This window comes from Saccoglossus kowalevskii, chromosome 10, assembly GCF_978046115.1.
Source record: "Saccoglossus kowalevskii chromosome 10, keSacKowa6.1, whole genome shotgun sequence".
Taxonomy (NCBI): Eukaryota; Metazoa; Hemichordata; class Enteropneusta; family Harrimaniidae; genus Saccoglossus; species Saccoglossus kowalevskii.
The window spans coordinates 25,758,577-25,781,461 of record NC_140650.1 but is presented as its reverse complement, the minus strand read 5'-3'; the positions used below and the strand labels follow the sequence as shown (position 1 = coordinate 25,781,461).

General features: G+C 34.1%; 1 protein-coding gene and 1 long non-coding RNA gene across 2 annotated transcripts in view; one reads left to right on the top strand and one right to left on the bottom strand.

Moving 5' to 3' along the window:
- Nucleotides 1-4,451: 4,451 nt before the first annotated feature.
- LOC100313663 (nanos-like protein) lies at nucleotides 4,452-6,682 on the top strand. Its single transcript, NM_001168123.1, is given in 1 exon segment — nucleotides 4,452-6,682. A coding segment is annotated over 1 exon segment (690 nt). The 5' UTR covers nucleotides 4,452-4,492; the 3' UTR covers nucleotides 5,183-6,682.
- Nucleotides 6,683-18,191: 11,509 nt separating this feature from the next.
- LOC144350394 (uncharacterized) overlaps nucleotides 18,192-22,885 on the bottom strand; it is a 29,486-nt gene continuing 24,792 nt past the window's right edge. The window contains exons 3-4 of the long non-coding RNA XR_013420230.2: nucleotides 21,080-21,231; nucleotides 18,192-18,788 (exon numbers count right to left, since the gene is read on the bottom strand). This is a non-coding gene — a long non-coding RNA (uncharacterized LOC144350394). The remainder of the gene's footprint in view (nucleotides 18,789-21,079; nucleotides 21,232-22,885) is intronic.

Below are 22,885 nucleotides of genomic sequence, written 5' to 3'. Positions count from 1 at the left end.
CATGTGTAAACTAATAACCACGACTTGGAAGCTGAGATAGCGTCCTTGCAAATAATAGCTAGTTGTTGAATGTTCAAGTTGCCAGTAGGTTAAAGAGCGGTGGTCGTCACGCCGCGTCTTGTTCGATATGGGACTCATAGTGACGTAAAATACATTGTTTGTTTACACAAAATTTTAACTTAAATGCGCCGTCAGTCGCAAGTATCACCTTCACTGTGACACTGTGGATTCAACACTGTCACCACAGTACCATGGGTGCAATTTCTTTATTTCAAAATATCAACCATTTATTTCAATATAAACTCATATACATCTACATCTTTCGTATTAAAACTAACTTAAATGCGAACATAATAATAACACACGTAACTATCAATAATTATATCTTATTCTACATCTCTGTATACTGAAATCAGATCTGGGGCTAAACTCTGCTACGTGGCGACATTGGTCTACTGGTGCCAAGACTGGTGATTTTGTTATGTGTGCGTTAAACAGCCACAGGAAAAAAGTAAGCAAACAAAGTCACAGTAAAAAAAGTCACATAATACTACATGTACTTCTTTCTTGCATAATGTACCTTTATCCGTGTAGTCATAGTTCTACAGTACGGCCACGGTGTAGTAGAGTTGCGAGTTTTATCGACTTTATAGACATTCCAGCTTGAATATTGGTCTGATTTCTGAAACGCAAATAAGTCCAGTTATTGAAGGAATCGTGCGTTTCAAGATCTTAGCACAAATTCCAGAAACGAATAAAAACACCACTATTAAAATTCAATTAAGCATGGGTAAATCAGCACTATAAGGAATCGACAGTTAGGAAATGAAAAATCATTGACTATATGTTATCAACATTTCAGGGAGGATACGAGATGAATGAAGATTATTATTATTACACACCATTTGTTGTAAACAGTACGTGCGTTAGATCATTCGTCCCACAAACTCTAGTCAATAATTCTATGGGCTTCCCCGGTGGGCTTCTCGTTCATAAAAGATTCTTCCGTCCAATGGTCCTTCTTTTCCAATTCACTGGGCCATTGATGTACTTGACATACCATGGTTTCATGTGCACTCCGTCTGATTACAATTACGTAACTGATTTAGTAACTCAAGACTGTGTTTTCCTGAATAGCCCCCCACAGTGAACTTTTTTAAGATCTGAAAAAAAACACTCCTATGTCAATTTATTTAAATGTTTGCGACATTGGTGAATACTCTCGGTGCAATAAGGACATTTATTTCAATTTTAAAAATATTTATAAACACAATTCAAACGAGAGAGTTCTCTTGGTCGTTGAATAATTTTGGAACGTTATTAAATGACGCCGTCGCTCACTTATGCTCGTTGATAGTATAACTGGTTTTACTTGACTGTCCAGTCATTGAAATATTTAAATATTTATAAAAATAAAGGAACGCCGTTGTTACATATATATAAGGCCTTTATTGCAATCAAAGGCCTGTGGCCCAAAATACATAAACTATGAATAAAATATAAAGTAACAAAAACAGTAATGTCACACACTGTGTTTATAAATTTCATAACGAATGAAAAAAATAGATTTCAATTCATTTCTGTCTTCAGACAATAACAAGGTTAAAAACTTCTCATATGAGGGCGGGTTAAGTAATATCTAGGGATGTATGTTTTCCTAAATTCACCAAAGAAGGGACAAATCAACAAAAAGTGTAATTCATCTACAATTTCTACGTTTTCACAAAGTGGGCAAAGACGTTCATCTCTTGGGATATCATTTCTCAAAATAATGAATGCCTTTGTTACGCTAACAGTAACTAATTTCTTTTTATTGTTCATACTGCAGAATACTTCAAGTGGGGTAAGTAGTTTCACTGGGTTTTATTTTTACCGTTTTACCCTATAATAGCGAAAATAAATTATAAGTGAAAAGGCAATCTTAATAATTCATAGCGTTCCGAGTTGGGGACTGACCATTCGAAATTTGTTCAGAAAAACAGTGGTTAGTACAGCGGCGACAACATTTCGAATGTTTGAGAACATAATCGCTACAGTGAATATTAAAGCTGGAGGGTAGTCACCTGCGCACGCGCGGGAATTGAGTCCCAAGCGACGATAACAGCACACGCTAAAAACGCAGAGGCTCATGAGTAGACGCTTGTTTCTAAATAATGACACGCTATGGCCATCTGACGCATGCGCAGGTGACAACTTCCCCGCTTTAAAAAAAAAAAAAAAAAAAAAAAAAAAAAAAAAAAACAATCATAGGTCTATGAACCAATCATAGACCTTTCTAAGGTCTATGAACCAATCAGAGACCTTTCTAAGGCCTATGGACCAATCAGAGACCTTTCTAAGGTATATGAACCAATCAGAGAGCAACTTCAAGTTGTATTTTTCGACGTTTTTAATTCTGCCTTATATAAAAAAAACTTTGACAGCCATCCAGGGTGATAGTAAAAACGAATGTAAGAACAAAAAATTCAGAGAGAAAAGGAAAAAAGTTTCACATATTTTTTTTGTCAAATATTTGTAATGCATAATTTCCGGATATTGAAGTCACTGCCGACCATTGTTTGTTTTAGAGCATTGCGCATGTGCAATTCAATCTCCCAAACATATCACCATATCATACATTAAATGGCGCATGAACAAAATAATTCAATAAAACTGTGAAACGCTTGTATTAATTTCCATGTTTATATAATAAACATGTTGTATCCCTACACCATCATCAAATAGCAATACAGGAAGTGCTCCGCCAGGTCTTGTTTTGGAGTTCGTAATTGTACTCAACATCCATTCTTTTCTTCGTACTGTACTCAATATTTCACTGTGTTCAGTGTTATACAGGCACTGCCCCATGTCGAGGGACGGTGCACCAGGATATACTAAAGCAGGCATTTTTTAAATAAATTAATTGTGACTTTTTTTCCGTATACCCGGAAAACAACCATGAAAAACTAAAGACGGATGATAACTTTAGTACAATAAAAGACTAATATATGGAATAAACACCATCACAGGGACCTTGCATGGAGCAGGAATGACGGAAAGGAATTTGTTATATTCAGAGCAGGTAGAATTTTGCACTTTTAATTAGGTCAGTGCAGATGATTTAAAAAAACAAACGTGTTTTTAAGTTTAAAGGGGAACCGCTCAATCCCATGGATTGCACCAAAGAATCATGGGACACTATTGTTTATGTTGTTTACAATGTTAATCTATCTTTTGTTATCCATTGTTATTTTAATCCAGAAAGTAAATTTGTTGTGAAATTAAGCTTAACTGGAAGGTGGCCCTTTAAGATCAACGTGCTTGTGACAGAGGAACACGTGCCACAGTGCGCCCTCAACGTAGTTAGTTATAAACTCATGTGTGGAATGAATACACACACAAATAATAAAATTCACTGCCCAACAATGGGGTAGCGTGATATGAGGGTAGTAATAATAAATATTAATGAAATCGTTTTTGCTGAAAATAAATATCCCATAATTTTAGCGAGTCACAATGGGTCGTGGACGTTGGCGATATCTCCACATACGCCTAACTTATAACGTCATGGGACAAGGGCTAGCGGATGTTATCAATGGCACCACAAATTACATGCAACAATCGTTACCATGGTAACTTGGTTCAAATTAATTATCACTCTGAATACTTTGGGATTCAGATCTTCTAGAATAAACCTTGGAAGTAAAAAAAGGACCATGAATACTAGCAGACGGACTAAGTTTGGCGCCATCTACGGGGGGGGGGGGCTTTGAAGTCTGTAGACTGAAGAATTAATCTGATAAACTACGCAAATAAACTGAAAAATACGACGTGTTAATTGCACACTGTTGTTTATTTTTAATTATAATTGACAATAAAACAGTTGAGGTAATGGTTTATAGTTTCATGAGGTAATGAACCGATAATCCATGTTGTGGACGGGGTGTTCGTTTATCGGTCGGCTTCCCAAATTCGTGACGCCAGTAAAACGGCGCTAAATTGTTAGTAAATTTTATTTCCTAGTGAAATCCTATTCCCACGCTCGTATTTTTGTTTTTTTGATGCGAAAACTATTATTGGGACCACGGTCATGATTGGATGATGAATGAACACAAAGAGAACGACTGAACAGATAAACAATAAATAAAAAGAGCGGTAAATTTCGTATTATTTACAAATCGTGCACATTTCCCATATTATTACGTTTTAGGTGCACCTTTCCTTGCAGCTGAAAGTTTCAAACTTGAAGAATGTCAGAGTGGCGAAATCAAACAATGTAAAAAAAAAATAAGGACGCATTTTGATTGGCTAAACGCGAGGGACTTTAAAATCCTGGCGACGTAAAGTCTAGTCTATAACAAATCCAATGACGTTAGCCGCAGCTGTGTAAGCCACGCCTCTTATTAGCATAATTATTGAGCATGTTTTTGTTGGGGTCCATGCTGAATAGCTGTTATTCCTGCCTGGTCTGTGTTTGAGCGTGGACGTTTGCTACCTGTCTGACGAAATTACGATGATGCGTTCACAGTTTCAACCGTTGAAGGATTATCTTGGGCTTGCGAACTTGGTTGGGAATATTAGAGAGCTGCAAAATTCCCAGCATCTATCGTCACCCGAAGATTTTGATGTGGATAAATTCTTTTTTCCTCCCGTTCCACGAGGCCGGTTTGACAGCATGGGGAGCAGCTCTTCAAGCTCCGCAAGCGACTTCTCATTAAATGGTACCGACCGTGACATAGACTGTTGCTCGTCATACAATTTCAGTGATTTCCCCGTCGCTCGCAATTTAAGCCCGTTGGATTTCTTAATGAATGGAACTGACTTTGACTACACGCCACCTTATGGGTTTTCCGACTTCGAAGTAAATCGTCTCCACAGTCCGCTGGATCTCTGCAGTGGTAGAAACAGCCTAGCGATCAACCGCCGCGGAAAGCAGAGCCGTAAGAAAGCCCAGCAAGTATGCGTATTCTGCAGAAACAATGGGGAGAGCGAGTCTGTGTACGCAGACCACGCGTTGAAGGACTCTGAAGGTAAAGTTACGTGCCCAGTGCTAAGAAGATACACATGTCCAATATGCGGAGCCAACGGCGATGAAGCCCATACCATCAAATATTGCCCACACGGAAACAAGAACGACGAACAGCCAAGTATGAAAATGTTGAAAGCTACAAGAACGTCCACGGGAAAGAAGAGGTCGATCTAGAAATGGACATGCCAAATAGACTTGTACGAGTTTTATATTATTCACACGACCGTATAACTGCCACAGCCAACATAACTTGATTGAAACTCCGTATTTGCAACAAAGAAAACCTCGGTTTAATAATTTCTCACAGTACAACAATACAATGGTGCCACAATTTATATAATATATATAAAAAATGAACTGACCACGCGAATTTATGAAATGCGTGGATTCATCCATGAACTCGATATTGTAGAACAAGATTTGTTTTGATGCAACTGCTAATTCAGGTACTTAATTTTCAATAGTTAAGTTTTTGATTGAAAAGGGGCTAGGATGTTTTCTAGTTGACTAGAATATTTACCGTTGTTATCACTGCCACTATTGGTTGACTTTTTTACCGCTATGTATTAATTTGTTGTATTCAGTCCATTTTGATGTGCCGGTGGGGGTTCGGGTAAAGACACGGACGGCCCCTGCTGCATTCTATGGGACGACCTGCCCGCCCATTGACAGATTTATATATAGCATTTGTGTTTTCCTCATTTTTTTTATATCATGTTAAAAATTTACGAGTTTGAAAAATTTCCCGAATATTGATTGAGTACGGTAGCCATTTTGGGTGCGTGCTGAAGTTTTTCTATGTTTGTAAAAATGCGCATTTGCGAACAAAGTTTTCAAAAAAAATGAAGTTTTCGTAGAAAATTAGTTGTAATTTATATTCAATTTTTTGAAATTACATAAAAGGTGGGATTTTATAATTGTCAACTCGAAGAAAAATATTATTTTAAATGTTTACAGAATTCATGGCAATACAACTTTTCACAGGTGGTTCTCAAAGAGAAAACTTTTTTGATGAAAAGATACTCTATTTTAGACTGTTATTTTTAGAATCGTCAGGAAATGCGTTGTTGAAAACGCAGCGATTATTTTTATGCATGGTACTAGTTTACGAAATACCTGCTGTTATGACATAACACGTAGCTGTTTATGTAGGATCTATTCATTAACAAATTTACTGAGCACCGGACAATGCCTGCTGAAAGTCGGTGCCAAATTTATTTATGTTTAAAAATTTGTTCAAATGTAGTGACTGCACTCTTGCTGACGGTTTCATACTTTTCACGTGTTAAACGCAAAACATTCGAAGTTTACTCCCTAAATTTAACTATCTATTCGGACCGTGGGATGCGTTACACGGAAGAGGGGAGACGCTGCTAGCAATATGCAAGTCGTACTTTTTTGTTAATATTAAATTGTTCAGAGTATATTAATTTCTATTTGTATAATTCTTTTATCGCAATACAAATTCTCTGCGGCGCAGGAGAGATGCTTTAGAAATTTTAAAAGTATTTGCACCGCGGAGTGTCTATTTTATTGTTCTATTAAAAACTGCAATGCTCGAGTTGATATGCGTTCCATTATTCGCGTGTCGATTCCTGCAAAAACAAATTGTGCATATTTTGTAAGTTTTTTATATTTAAATAAAAGTTTAAACAGTTGTGTTTTAAAAAATTACATTATGTTTCTTTTCTGTTTGTGTGTGCTTCCTCTCTATTATGTAACTAAGCTACACTACGCTACGCCTGTTGACGTAAATAAGTCTGTGGTAGCTCGACATGCGAGAACCCCTTCACACAAAGGGCTCATTGTGCAACGGCCTCGCTACGTTTCCTATACTCTAAAATGTTATCGAGCAGTAGGCTTGTCAATGTTTCGATATTATACTTAGTTATTTGAAATCTTGTGTGGAATGAATTTACCCCTTTACACACCGCCATGGTTTGGGTAATGCGAGACTTGACCGAAACCGTTCGGAATGTGACTGATTTCATCTAAATTAATTTCTCCACTCGAAATTTGGAGCTGAAGACAGGCGATTTTAGCTTAGTGATGCTGGTTACTCGTGCGTAACTAGGCCAGGGGTGGACGGAAATATCCATTATGAAATTGAAAAGGTTAAAAGAACTGGATCAAAGCACTGATACCAGGGGTCGGCACTTGGCTTTTATACGCAGTTTCAATGGATCTGAAAGCCAAATACGACTGTTTTCCAAGGACCACTCGTCTGGTTTCGCGAAAATCGTGTAAACTCCGCGCGTTTTCCCTGTCTAGTTTGATGTACCAGACTGTGGGGCTTTTGGACAGCGCAGACTGGCCCGATCAGGACTTCTCATTAAGCTTGGCAATCGGTCACGCGTGACGGATGGGGGAGCCTGTGCATTTTCGTTTCGCGGAAAGAGACAGTTACCTGCCGTGGTGCTATTTCTACGAACTGCCAGTTTGTAGGTCTCTGACTCCACAACGCGCGTACGTTAAATCAATGAGAAAGATCCAATGCCGGCAACTTGTAGTACAACGTTGCTTATTTACGGTGAAGGGAAATTATACTTTGTAGCAAAACGGCTTTCATTTTATTTTGAAACTTGGTTTCACTTCCATTTCCTGTTTTTATTTCAAATGATACATTTGTTTCCAGTGGCGTGAGAATTCCTTATCAAAAAATTCCCACACATTTCTTTGTTTTGTTGCTTATTCGGTGTTCTTTGTGTCTTGTTTAAAATTTACTAAAACAAAATCTGGTACGTGTCCAGTCAAAATAGTGAAACCAATCACTGCGGGCAATCACTACTGTATTTATTTATTTATTTATTTATTTATATATAAATAAAATGTATACAAAAGATAAACAATACTTGTTTTAGTCATCTAACTGGCTACATGTACTTTTATGCCGTAATATATAGTCGATGATCATTTGTTTTCTTGCATTAGAGAAAGCAATCCTACCCATGACATAAGGTCATGGCGACATTATTTTGCGATGGTTTTAAGAGGTCATCCATAATATGGGTGAGGAAATTGTTTTTCTGAAACTTGTCATGTTTGCCATTATTTTATTTGGTGTTCTTTTGTGGCATTCTGTATTTACAATTTTGTTAGCTCCATCACCTTTGGAAAATCTTAATTTTCAATTTTGGTTGGAGTCCAAGGAGTCCAGTAACCTAGACGTTGGGAAGACATGCTTTCAAAGATACAATGTGGATAAAAACATGTCAACTACTAATCCCCCAAACCAATAATCCAAGCCGAATTATTCTAATTATATTGTATTTACATACAATGTAACTGAATTAGCTATAAATTAAAAAAAAAATCACGTCATCATGAAATTCAAAATACCATGTATGGCAGTTGAATCTAACATGGCCAATCAAAAAGCAAAATATTCAATGATGTCATTTGAAAATGTTCCAATGATATCACATTGCCCAATAGAAACCATTTTTTTTGCTTTGCTTCATTTGTACTGTGAAATTTATAAAAACAAAGGGAATGAGTTGTGTCACTACAGTGAAGGGCGCAAAGCTGTGCTCTAACCATATATATAAAAATTTGTACAGATCAACAGCTTTCATTCAAATCAAAATGTTTGATAATGATTGGTTGATGGACTCATGATTGTCTATGACCATGATTTCATGTGACATAACAAGTGCGACCGCACACATATTCAAAATGAGTGATGCTTCTTGATTGGATAATGTCGAATGATTTCATTAGAACTAATTAATGATGTCACAATACAATTTCTGGATTGGTGAATTTGAAATCTAAAATCCACTTTGATTTTTAAAAATGTATATCTATAAAACATTTATAACAACCACAGCTTTATGCCCTTCACTGTAATATCGGTGTTCACACTGATGACATTTGATGCGAGTGGTATACTTCATAGATTCTCTAGGCACTGTAATAGGTATATACCAACTGGTTTATAGTATAGATTCTAGGTGCTATAATAGGTATACCAATTGAAACGCGCAATAGATTCTAGGCATAAGTAGAGTGAGTGATATACTGCTTCGATTCTAGGCACTTTAATAGGTATACCAAGTAGTTTACAGTGTAGATTCTAGGTGCTGTAATAGGTATATACCAACTGGTTTATAGTATAGATTCTAGGTGCTATAATAGGTATACCAATTGAAACACGCAATAGATTCTAGGCATAAATAGAGTGAGTGGTATACTGCTTCGATTCTAGGCACTTTAATAGGTATACCAAGTAGTTTACAGTGTAGATTCTAGGTGCTGTAATAGGTATACCAGGGTAGATTCTAGGCATTTGTGGAATCTGTAGGACATGACACAAGAAAAGTACACTATTTTTTTTACATGACCTGTAGTTTACTTGCTGTAACACCACACAGTGTCAAGCATTTCTGTGATTGATCAACAATAATGGTCATGGATTTGTCTGGGTATTTAATAAGCCTGTATGTCCGTCCCAACAATGATAAGCCCTGGGAGCAGCAACAAGCACAGATTAAAGCACGATGGTTGTCGCGCAGCGCATGTTCGAATTTCATGTAAATAAACAATGTATTTTACACACGTATCGCTATGAGTCCCATATCGAACAGAACGCGGTACGATAACTGCCACCCTTTAAAGTGGAGGGGTAGGTCGTATGCAATAACAGTGCTTACTAAAAGTATACAAAGGCTCATGGGTAGATGCTTGTTTGTAAACGGTGACAACCTATGGCCATTCGTCGTATGCGCAGGTGACGACTACCCCCCCCTAAAAGCTACTGAAAAACACATAATTCATTGCTAGTGCAAGGATAGTGAATCAGGTGACATAATTCATTGTTTTCATGTATCAGGTGATACCAGCAACCACTTGACTCACACATTACAAATTTGATGACTCATATTGTCTTCACTCTATTAGTAGTTTAAATGAATGACAGAGAATGACATATACATGTATAGTCAAAATAAGTCAGGATCGAATATACCGGTCGCATATAGTGAATTTCATGATCTCGTGAATATGTTGAATATACTGAAAAACATGTCATTTTAGCTAGCATGTTATTTTAGCTAATTTAGCTAATCTGTTATTTTGCTAATTCAAGATGTCACTAATTTAAAAGAAAGTATATTCTCACAATGAGATTGTTTGCACTTTAGCTAAATTAAGATTCAAATTTGCTAAAATGCCATGTAGCTATTTAAACATGTTTTACTGTAGCTATAGTATACAGTGAATTTCCTTAACACATGAATGTGTTTTTATATAAAATATTTATAAATGTTTTATTAATCTTACATGACGGTTGAAAACAACTTGACCAATCGCAACATAGTAAATCGGCCAATGATTGAAAGTAACCTGATAAGGTAATGGACGAAACTAAATGGCCACTATAACCAATGAAAGCAAATTCCAGGGTGAGTGTTTTATAAATATTTTATAAACTTTCATAAAAAAACATGCATGCCTTCATGAAATTCACTGTAGTTATGCCTGAAATAAGTCATATTCTAATGATCCAGTATGCAATATATGCAATTTTTGGTTTAAAATGGAGGTGTTCTTGTAATAGTCCAATAGGGTATTGTTGAGTCACAGGTTAAAGTCGATGATTAATTCGGGCTTACATTTTAAAAATAGTTTTGAGCAGAATGATGTTACTGTAAATTTATTAGATCCTTTCTCCTATTAAAAGTATCCATATTTTTCTCGTCATTTTCGCAGTATGATTTTTACCCCAAATATTCTCAAAATCTGCCCTATCCTTAGTGTTTCTAATTCAACCCAAATACTCAATAACAATACTTAGTGACCTAAATATTATTGATGAATAGTATTTATTATTTATTTATTTATTATTAAAATACTGTAAATAGTTACAAAACAATGAGACCTTATCGTTAGTATGGTTTTATTATAAATATATTTCAAATTATTAACGACAAGATATTATTGCAGTTGGGCTTACAGGGTGTGGATTCAAGGGCAAAACATTGACGAAAAAATACTGTGGAATACTTTATTTTCTCGCTGGAATTAATTTTCGCTGAAAAGGCTTTTTGGGCATTTTGTATGGAATTTATTTTTGCTGATTTTTGATGAGTTTAATGTGAAATATAGGAAAAAAAATATATTCGCTGGATTTTATTTTCACAGAATCATCCCTTCAGCGAAATAAATTCCAAGCGAAAAAAGTATTCCACAGTATTGTGCGATGGTAGGCACAGAAGACTAGAGAGAGAAAAATAAAATGAAGTTTTTCTACGAACTAATATTAGAGACAATAACACCATCAAGTGGTTATGACCTGTATTTTTTATTCCTTTATTAATGGGCGGTTGTCATTGCTCAGAGAGTATTTGAATTTCATGTAAACAAACGATGTATTTTACACGTGTTGTATATGTCGCCATGAGTCCCACACGACACGACGATCATCGCCCTTTAAAAAACATTTTCTGGTCAAATTTGTACTCCAAAATTGATGTGCATGTGCATTTTTGAAATTTTATATAACATGTGCTTTTATTTTGTTTTAATGACAAAAACGTAAAAATAGCTGTGATGTGTACCTAATTTATGCAATGCATGACCAGTTACACAAATAAATTTGTACTACCGGCCTTCTAGCATAGTATTCCACTGTATCGCGGAATAAGGTCTGGCAGAAACTTGTTGACCACTAAAATTAGAGATCATTAAATCCATTGTGTGCTTGGATTTAAACTTTATTATTGAACAAATAGAGGATGACAGTATCAGATAATTCAAGGCCAATGTCATAGAGTACTTGGCTTTTTATGATCTATATAGGGCTAATGATCCATACAGGTAGATGCTCTAAATCTATTCTTTCAAAAACCAGTGATTTTAAAACTGAGTGAATATCCATGCAACTTCTAATCTGCTGAAATAAATTAAAGGGCGGCAGTATGAGACTCATAGCGACGTATACAACGCATGTGAAATTGTTTATTTACATGAAATTCGAACATGCGCTGTGTGACGACCACCGCGCTTTAAACCTAATACCACAGTCGCACTAGAAAGTTGCTATTTTCTCATTATTTTGCAGGTTGCATGACTTCAAATGCTATCTTCATCACATTTCATACCCTATCTATATATCTTAGAAACCCTCATTTATATAAATTTGAATTTGGTGTATTTAATATTCTGTGAGTTGGCAGAGGAGAGAGGAACTCTGACATTGGGCACACTGCCTAGCAGGTGCAGCTCTACACAGTGCTATCAAACAATTGATCAGTAATTTAAATAACAATGGGTGTTCCCCCTGCAGCTGCCAACAGTCAATGTCATTTAGCAGTGTTTCTGTGTCAAGGTCTATGTTAACAATAGAGATAAATTATCACAGAGTTCATAATGATACTACAGGTTCAATGTTCTTAATCACATATCAACAAGCTGTAAATATCCCCTTTTTCGCTAAATGAATCGCTCATTTATTTCTGTGGCATTTTATGTGGCAACCTGTAAAATGACCCTTGAAAGTTGAATTCAATCCATCAAGGCAGTTGCCGGAAATGGAGATTTATAACTAATTTTGAAATATTAAGCACTTACCGGTAGAATAAAAGGTAAACTACTATGAAAGTAAAGTACTATAGAAAGTAAACCATAACCTTTTCTGGTAATAAAGCAGAGAGACGTTTATGGTAAAGTAAATCAAACTTAACTAGGTTATGTCATCTTGGCATGTTTTCGTTATTACGAGTTAATGCCATTAATTCGGATCACAGAACAATTTTTTGACAAACAAGAGTCTAACATGTCATAGAAAACATCACAAATTTCCAATTTTGCATTGAAAATATTTCTCCATATCTCAAAATTTTGATAGGCGATAAGATGTTAAGTCATATATTTTGTGTATGAATACTGATAATGTTAAAACATTGCTGATAATTGATTTATTGAGTTTCCAAATGTGAAAATAGTTTCTCATTATATACAATTTGAGGCTTTCTCCCATGATGCATTGCATATATCTCCCATCGGCACAGACATTTGATGTACAGGGTGTATATATGCTTTCTGCTGAGACTACTATATGTATTACTTACCAATAGATTTGTCAAAATTGTAATTTAATGAAACAGCTTAACAAGCATTTTATTAGAAATAATGGATGTTTATAAATAGGCTGCATTTCTTCTGTAAAAAGTGCATACTCTAATCAGTGAATCACCTTAAAGTTGTGCTGTTCCATTTTTACAAATGTGTGCAATATACTGTAAAATAATTAATTTTCACTGGGTTTAAATTTCACTGATTTATCATTTCATGCATAACCAGTGGGTTTTAAATTCACGGTTTTGTCATTTAGATGTCATTTGTTCTATGCTCAATTTTACATATTCACTGCGTTTTAATTTAGCGCATTTTCCAGTCAGCGAAATAAGCAACATTAAAACCCAGTGAATAATTAACCTTTTTACAGTATCATCTACTGACCAATATATACACAACATCAAATGTTGAGATTGTGGATTGGTAATGGAGAAATTAGGTGCAGAATATTTATTTAAGCAGGTCTGTCAAATTAAGCTAGATTTGTAAACCATATACACTCACTGAATTTAGAGACTTTTTTTGTCATTAAAGGTCAATTAAATTGTAGGTATGATTGTATAAGGGATAATACCTCCAGTAAAGTCAAAATGAAATGAGAGAGAAAGTGAGGGCAGGAGATCTACTTTTAATACATCATATATTTTTTAGCTGAAATAGTTGAGCTTGTTCTGGGAGGAATGAGTTTAGTGTTCCTAAAATTCCACTTAAACCAAATTTTGAGAGCAATACGATTGGTGAAGAGCTAGCAGTAATATCATATGTAGAGAGCGGGGAAAAATATGATCAGTGGAGAGATGGAGCAACATCATTTGTAGAAGGCAGGGAGCAATATGAATGGTGGGAAGATGGAGCAAGATCATTTGTAGAGTAGGGAGCAACGTGATTGGTGGAAAAATAGGTGCAATTTTATTGGTATCTGACAATTTTGTCCCCAGCTAAGTCTGGTTTAATAGAAACCTGAATTTGGCAAGTAATCAAACTGAGTACAACAGCGATAACATCTGATTGACTATGTATTAAGGTTGTGTAGCCAATAAGACGCCTAACAATAGTGAATTCAGACATTTTATACAAATAAATGCAATTGTTTTTGATAGAATTCATGCATTCAGAACTATACGCTGCTTCATTGAAAACAACCCTTTAGCCGAGTGACCCAAGCGAAGTAAGAAAACATAACATTGTTATAATAACATGAATGAGTCATGTTATATTGGTGACAGGATATAGGTGTGTATCACAGTATAACTATCATATCTTAATATCTACCATTCTCTTTAATATTTATTACCTAGTGTGAAGTATTATAATATGCGCAGCTAACATACTGACTGATACTTGACTGTCAATGTACTCCATGGTTGCAGGCAATACCCCCCAGTAACAACAAAGGTACTTTGTTAGCTGCCATATATACTGTGAAATACTTTATTTTAGCTGGAATTAAATTCGCTGAATATACTTTTTGGGTGTTATCACTGATTTTTGACAATTGAATCTAAAATATAGTAAAAAAAAGTATATTCGCTGGATTTTATTTTCACTGAATCATCCCTTCAGCGAAAATTTTAAATTTTAAAGTGAAAATTATTGAATCTCTTTCAAACAAGAAATGTTTTACTGAGTTTTTCTTTAACAGTGTCACCCTCATGACTCATTGTATGCATAAATTGCATTTACTGGTGTACAGTCACTACCAATGTGCTATATGTGATTCTTCTCAAAGAAGTTCGCGCTGAATTCAAATTTTGCACTACTGAGCCTTTTACTGCACATATATGCAATGCATTGTGGGAAATCATCCCCATTGTATATAATAGAAAACTCTAGAAACTCATTGAATTATATGTAATTTTTTTGACATGTTTTCACAGTATCTAATAGGATTCATGTCAGTACCAATACATGAAGTTTTCATCACATGTCAACAACATTTTGAGATACTAGTATGAAGGAATATATAATCTCACCATAGAAACCAGCATAAAAATGCCAGTTTTGACCATTTGCAGTGATATTTTGGACTCTTGTATCACAAAAAATTATCTGATGATTTTTTTTTTCCACGACATGAACGCATAATAATGAAAGTTAGGTAAACATGACATATAATCTTTGATTTTGCTTGAACCTCCTTAAGATTGTTATCATTAATCTGTGTATGTACATGATTGGTTCCATGCAGAGCACTACAGAATTAAGAGAAACCATTCAATTGGCTAATAGAAACCTTTTGTTTTAGTTTGAAATTTATAAATATTTATAAAGATGAAGGCAATGCCAAGCGTATTCTATTATATATATATTATAAAGATAAAAAAAAATTATTTATAATAACCAACACTCTTTTGTGAAAAGCTTGTCATTTGTACAGTAAAAAACTTTATTTTCGCTTGGAATTAATTTTGCTATTTTCGCTGGAGGAAAATAAAATAGTGAAAATACAATCCAGCTAATATACCTTTTTTTTCTATATTTTACATTCAACTCATCAAAAATCAATGAAAATAAATACATACAAAACACCCAAACAGTTTTACATGTCTCAGATAATGTTAAATATTGTATGTCGGCATACTTGAAAATGACAAGTTTAGTACGATAAAACATCGTTAGAGACAATAGTAAACAAAGGCTGGTCCTCACGAACATGAACATCTACACAGGGTATTGTTAATTTTATATAATCAGTTAATCTCTTATATTCAACAAAAAGAATATTATCTTTTTTTAGTACCACTAGACATACCATTCTGACTGTTTGTCGGTGTCCGTCTATTTACATTCTTATCTTCTTTAGAAAACAGCCAACAAGAATTGTTTTGATACTTAGATATTGAGTCGAGAAGTGACGAGTTAAAATACCAAAATCATGAGCAGAATACCAACAATAAGATGATAAGCACACAAAATATACAATTTTGATTGCTAGTCATAAAAAGTTGTAAAAACAACACTGAAACAGTGTGGTCAAGTTTTTATAGTTTTCGTATTTGATGAGTCATTGGATGTTGAGTCCTATTTTACTGTAGAATTCATACATGATAACTGTTCACATTTTGTTAATTTTCAGTAAAAAAATTGCTTATGATTTTTTACTTCTTCTTCTTCAAAACCACCTGTCGGATTGCTTGGATATTCGCTATTGATTAAACTGACTGACTATGTAAAAAGTGCACCAATCAGAAACCAATACAAAGAATTACACTTTACATATACAGTGCTGTTATAAACTATGATTTTTTTCTATATTTTAAAATCGTTAATTAGAAAAATTAAATCAATATAGAATAGTGCAGACACATGTAACATCTTTACTTCATTTTGTATATCAAAATAAAAATTGCTGAGAAGTAATATAATCTTATGTAATGTACATTATGTAATATAATGAGATGTGATGTACATTATGTAATATAATGAGATGTGATGTAATGTGCTGTGAAGTAATATAATCTTATGTAATGTAATGTACATTATGTAATATAATGAGATGTGATGTAATGTTCTGTGAAGTAATGTAATCTTATGTAATGTGCTGTACATTATGTAATATAATGAGATGTGATGTAATGTGCTGTGAAGTAATATAATCTTATGTAATGTGATGTACATTATGTAATATAATGAGATGTGATGTAATGTGCTGTGAAGTAATATAATCTTATGTAATGTGATGTACATTATGTAATATAATGAGATGTGATGTAATGTGCTGTGAAGTAATATAATCTTATGTAATGTGATGTACATTATGTAATATAATGAGATGTGATGTAATGTGCTGTGAAGTAATATAATCTTATGTAATGTGATGTACATTATGTAATATAATGAGATGTGATGTAATGTGCTGTGAAGTAATATAATCTTATGTAATGTGATGTACATTATGTAATATAATGAGATGTGATGCACATCATGTAATAAAATGAGATGTGATGTAATGTGCTGTGAAGTAATATAATCTTATGTAATATAATGAGATGTGATATAATGTGACAGTTCCTTATGATGTAATATAATATAATGTTGAGGGAATAAATGACGATGCATTGTCCATCATTACATGACAACAGGGTAAGTGCAAAGATGTGTACATTAATAGGCAAAATGAGCTCATTAGTCAAGCTAACATCTCTCACAGTATTTTATATTAACATCTCAGCTGCAATACCGATTATAAATGATAGCTGACAGGGTAATAATAAATGAGCCAATAAAAATACTACTTGGCTATCTACACAGTGATGAAAATATGCCAAGTACGATGACATATTTTATTTCAGATATTGCTCGTAAAATGCTGTGTTAAAAATAGTACATTACAAGGTGAGGGTGGGTTATACGAGCACAATTAAAATTTTATTGAATGTTGTTGATTTTTACCTGATAGTCTAGACATGAGGAAAATGTTAAAAAAATTGAACCCAAGTTTTTGTCCTATTTTTTAAAGTGTTTTGTATAATAACAATCCAATGAATTCTTACTGAGAGACAGGTTTTTTTGTTATATAAAATAACAAAATTCGTTTCCAATCATCAGCAGCATCATAATTATGCTGGACCTCATATGATTGGTCGGCCACGAGTTCATATTCTACCTGAGGGTTGAACACAAAAAATGGGGGCTGAATCTGTTTGTACTACTGATGTAATTACTGGTCGAAAAGTTCAGTGTTCTACCCATGAATAAAGAAGTCATTACGACTTTTGAACTCGATCACTTGAGTCTACTGTATGTTCTGTGGAGATTTATTAAACGTGGTGATTTATTCGAACCGAATTCCCACAGCCACAGAATAGTACCCTGGGTGAGAGTGCTGCAAACTCTTCTTCAGATGAACATTAAAGCGTGGTGGTCGTCATGAAAATAAACATGTATTTTACATGCGTTGTATACGTCGCTATGAGTCCCATATCGAACAGGATGCGGCAAGACAACTGCCGTCCTTTAAACTTTTGAACACCAAAGTCAACTTTTGTCACTTCACAAATCACAGCTGCATAACTTTTTTCAAGAATAAAAAAAAACATTGATCAAAAATTATTTTGTCTAAAAATAATGACCAAGTCGTAGAAAAATACATAAAAATGTGTAAACATTTTGCTGAGCTGTTCCAATTTTGGGTTTATGCGTGCTTTTAAAAGCTAATACAATAATAAAAATCTGTGCTTGAATGATACCCAGTTGAGAAATATCTAGAAGCCAGTAGTAAAACTAGATATCTTTAATGTAGGTATCGGTACTTACATTAGGGGATTCATGGATGATGGGCTGATTCACAGATGCTCTTTTGTTTGGAACCACCTGTCCGAGTCAAAAGTTCAGCCAGTATTGTGTTATTGTATCATAGTGGTGTCAAAACCAAGGCAAAGCTGGTCAAGTCAGGCACCAACGCTCCCAATGGTACAATATTAACTTGAAGGCCATCCAGACTGGTTCTCTCGTTTCTCACCTCATTTACATACATTTTCCAAATACCTGACACTTCAACATTATGGGTGTCGGTTTATATAATCAGCGAATATGTCACTATCGATTAAAAATTATTTTAAATTTCACATTTATCGCAGTCAAGGCTCAAACATTGATATGAAATAAGGTATATAAATAAAATGTTAATATTGCCAATGTTTTCTCATAGCCAGGCAACCAGGTAATGTTTGCTGTCAACGGACTTTGAAGTCAGTGGAAAGATCTGAAAAATAAAAAATATATAAAGTCTTTTGTTATTTAGCAACACATATTTGGCAATGTTTTAACTTATCAATTAAATTTTGATGCAAGGGTACTTCAGTTAATGTGATTTTTATTTCATCAGATAATCATCTATAAATAATTTATTTAATATATTGACATATTTGCAAATAATTTACAGTTTTTAATTCTCCTGGTATTGATATATATGCAAATAATTTACAGTTTTTAATTCTTTTGGTGCTGACGTATATGCAAATAATTTACAGTTTTTAATTCTCCTGGTATTGACATATTTGCAAATAATTTACAATTTTTAATTCTTCTGGTATTGACATATATGCAAATAATTTACAGTTTTTAATTCTTTTGGTGCTGACGTATATGCAAATAATTTACAGTTTCTAATTCTCCCAGTATTTGACATATATGCAAATAATTTTCAGTTTCTAATTTCCCCAGTATTGACATACTAGTATATGCAAATTTTGTACATATAATGACATATATGTGAATAATTTACAGTTTTTAATTATCCTGGTATTGACATATATGCGAATAATTTACAGTTTCTAATTACTCAGTATTAACATACTGATATATGCAAATTCTTTACATATATTGATATATATGCGAATAATTTACAGTTTCTAATTACTCAGTATTAACATACTGATATATGCAAATTCTTTACATATATTGATATATATGCAAATAATTTACAGTTTTTAATTCTTTCGGTACTGACGTATATGCAAATCATTTACAATCTCTAATTCTCCCAGTATTTGACATATATGTAAATTATTTACATCTGCCATTCTCTTGGTACTGACATATATGCAAATAAATTACAGTTTCTAATTCTCACACTATTGACGTATATGCAAATCATTTACAATCTCTAATACTCCCAGTATTTGACATATATGTAAATTATTTACATCTGCCATTCTCTTGGTACTGACATATATGCAAATAAATTACAGTTTCTAATTCTCACACTATTGACATATATGCAAATAAATTACATCTCCAATTCTCCTGGTAATGACATATATGCAAATAATTTACATCTCCAATTCTCCTGGTAATGACATATATGCAAATAATTTACATCTCCAATTCTCCTGGTAATGACATATATGCAAATAATTTACATCTCCAATTCTCCTGGTAATGACATATATGCAAATAATTTACAGTTTCTAATTCTCCTGGTAATGACATATATGCAAATAATTTACAGTTTCTAATTCTCCTGGTAATGACATATATGCAAATAATTTACAGTTTCTAATTCTCCTGGTAATGACATATATGCAAATAATTTACAGTTTCTAATTCTCCTGGTAATGACATATATGCAAATAATTTACAGTTTCTAATTCTCCTGGTAATGACATATATGCAAATAATTTACAGTTTCTAATTCTCCTTGTATTGATAAATATGCATATGATTAGCAGTTTCTTATTCCCCCCATATTTGCATATTGTTGTTTGCACATGCACTCAAGTAAAGTTACAGTCACTTTTATTAGAGATGCGCTAATAGAGCAAATATGGTATATGCAAATAATTCGCAGTTTTTAAATCTTTCATGGCATATATGCAACTGACTGACATAAACAAAAATTTGTTTTTTACAAAGACGGATTAAAAGCAGAAAATAATACAAGATAAACAACACTTAAATTACACTGATTTAAAAACGCTCTCAGATAAAATATTGCATTAGCTTAATAAGCTCAAGGGTTTGTATAATTATAGTCCCCATTCAGACAAAGTCCGAAAATAGTCACTTTTAATTATATGGCTGACTGGTGGCCAATTTGTTTTATTTAAGTCCATGTGAATTCCTTACTAATATATTGCCTAATTCAGTTGCCAGTGTTCACGCAAGTACTATACTCATAGATTATTTAGGTTGAGTTTATTTGTGATTTGATCAAATTTGTTGAATCAACATTTTTTCTACAATCATAAATTCAGAGTTTGTAAATGTGTCCAAAACCAAAGATGGACAGGAAAATTTCAATCAAGCCTTGTATCATGATCATACTTGGTTACAGGTGTATATTGTAAAAATGGCTGACTGGCAACCATTTGGTTTTTTAATGTTATCCATGCTAGTTTTCGGGGGATAACAGTGGCTTATTCTGTTCAATATGTTGGCACACATATGATGAATGGCAGACATGTATATCTACATGACTTTAACATTGAAATCAACTACCGCTAATATCCACCTGGGACTGTGCAATGACTATTAAAGCTTGCTCATACTTACTCAAGTCCAAAAATCTTCAAACCACAATACTGGATTTTGATCTTTTACGTTAATACTGTAGTTCATGACATTGCATGACTTGTTATACATAGTTACCAACATCCAATCATAGCCCGGCAACCTCCGTGGCGACCAAGTCGTGAGTGCAGATGCTGCAAAATGTCAACCAACAAATAAACAAACCACTGACATCATTAGTTGATAATGGCCTGGGAATCAGAATAAATCAATAATTGGCCATGGGACCTGTATAATATTCAATAGGGATAAGAAATTCTGATGATTATGTCAAACATTTATTATCATTATTTTATGAATATTTACTGCCCTGTGAAATCTGACATGTGGTTAATGGAGGTATGTATCTAACGTAGTAGAGCAATAATTTAAATTGGAAAAATTTTAATTATTAATCAATTAGTATTGGTTTGATGAATGTGGCATTCTTCAAATGTTAAGACTAATTAGATGAGTACAACGATGTAGTGATTGTTATGACACTACATTTTTACATGACTCTTCAAGAAATGTGACAATATATCTTGGATGGTAGTTATAATCACATTCTAATTTTAGCATTAGTGATTAACACGTCTCTATAATTCATCACCATGACAACAACACTCAGCAACAGGAAGACAATGTTGCTAGGATAGTGATTATTGTAATGGCTTTTAATTTTAGCCCATGTATTTTTGTAATATTTTTTTTAGCAATAATGCAAATGTCAGACGTCAATGTATTAGTTATGCATGTTGAACTCCGGCCACTGTTAGCGTAGTGTTTGTTGCATTGATAGACTCAAGTTCAAATCCTACACAAGGTTGAATATCAAAAAAAGGTTGACCCTACCATGGGTGCATCTGCTAAATTTACTTGGGGGGAAATTGGCTAAGGTCCACAGGTGCTTGTGTTCATTCAACCAAGCTTGGCTGACACCAAGATAGCGCATTAAAGTGGGGGAGTCGTCACCTACGCATGCGTCAGGTGGCCATAGCATGTCATTATTTACAAACAAACGTCTACCCATGAGCCTTTGCGTTTTTAGCATGTGTTGTTATCGTCGCTTGGGACTCAATTCCCGCGCGTGCGCAGGTGACGACTCCCCCGCTTTAAATTGCCTGAATGCCAATATGATAGAAAGATCGTCACACAGCCCTGTCAAGTAGTCCCAAACATGGAGTATGGTTTCTATGGCAACATTCACTATATGATTAGTATACACACTTGCATATTATTTGGACCAACAATCCAGAAATCAAAACATTCTCTCCATTTGTTATTTTCACAGATCAAATGAAGATATGACTTAAAATTATAAGATTTAGAATGTACCTGGGTAAGTTTTAGGGGAAAATGTAAAAAAAATATGCTGCCATGCAAACAAAATTTGCAGTGTGCCAATCATTATAGAGTGAACTTCTCTTTTCAATAAGTAACCCCAACAGTGAAATGAGATTCAAAACAGGGACTGTATTTTCGATGCCATTCGCCTTTCAGTCCATCATCATTTCTCTGACATACCTTGACCATTTTTGTTAAAAGTTGGTACAAATAATGAGATATATATTCATGTTCGTCTGTTTGTTTGACCTCTGTTAGACTGGCATCTGTTTTTGCCCCCCCAAAACACCAAAATTCAACATTTCTATATGACATCAACCATCTTTCAGGCAATGTCTGCAAGGACCAATTTCAATCAAACTATTGACATCACTAATGATGGCCGACTGGAGGCCATTTTGGTGTTATTTTCATGTCTTCTTAACAATTTCCCAGACATGCTTTGACCATTTGGCCTGACTG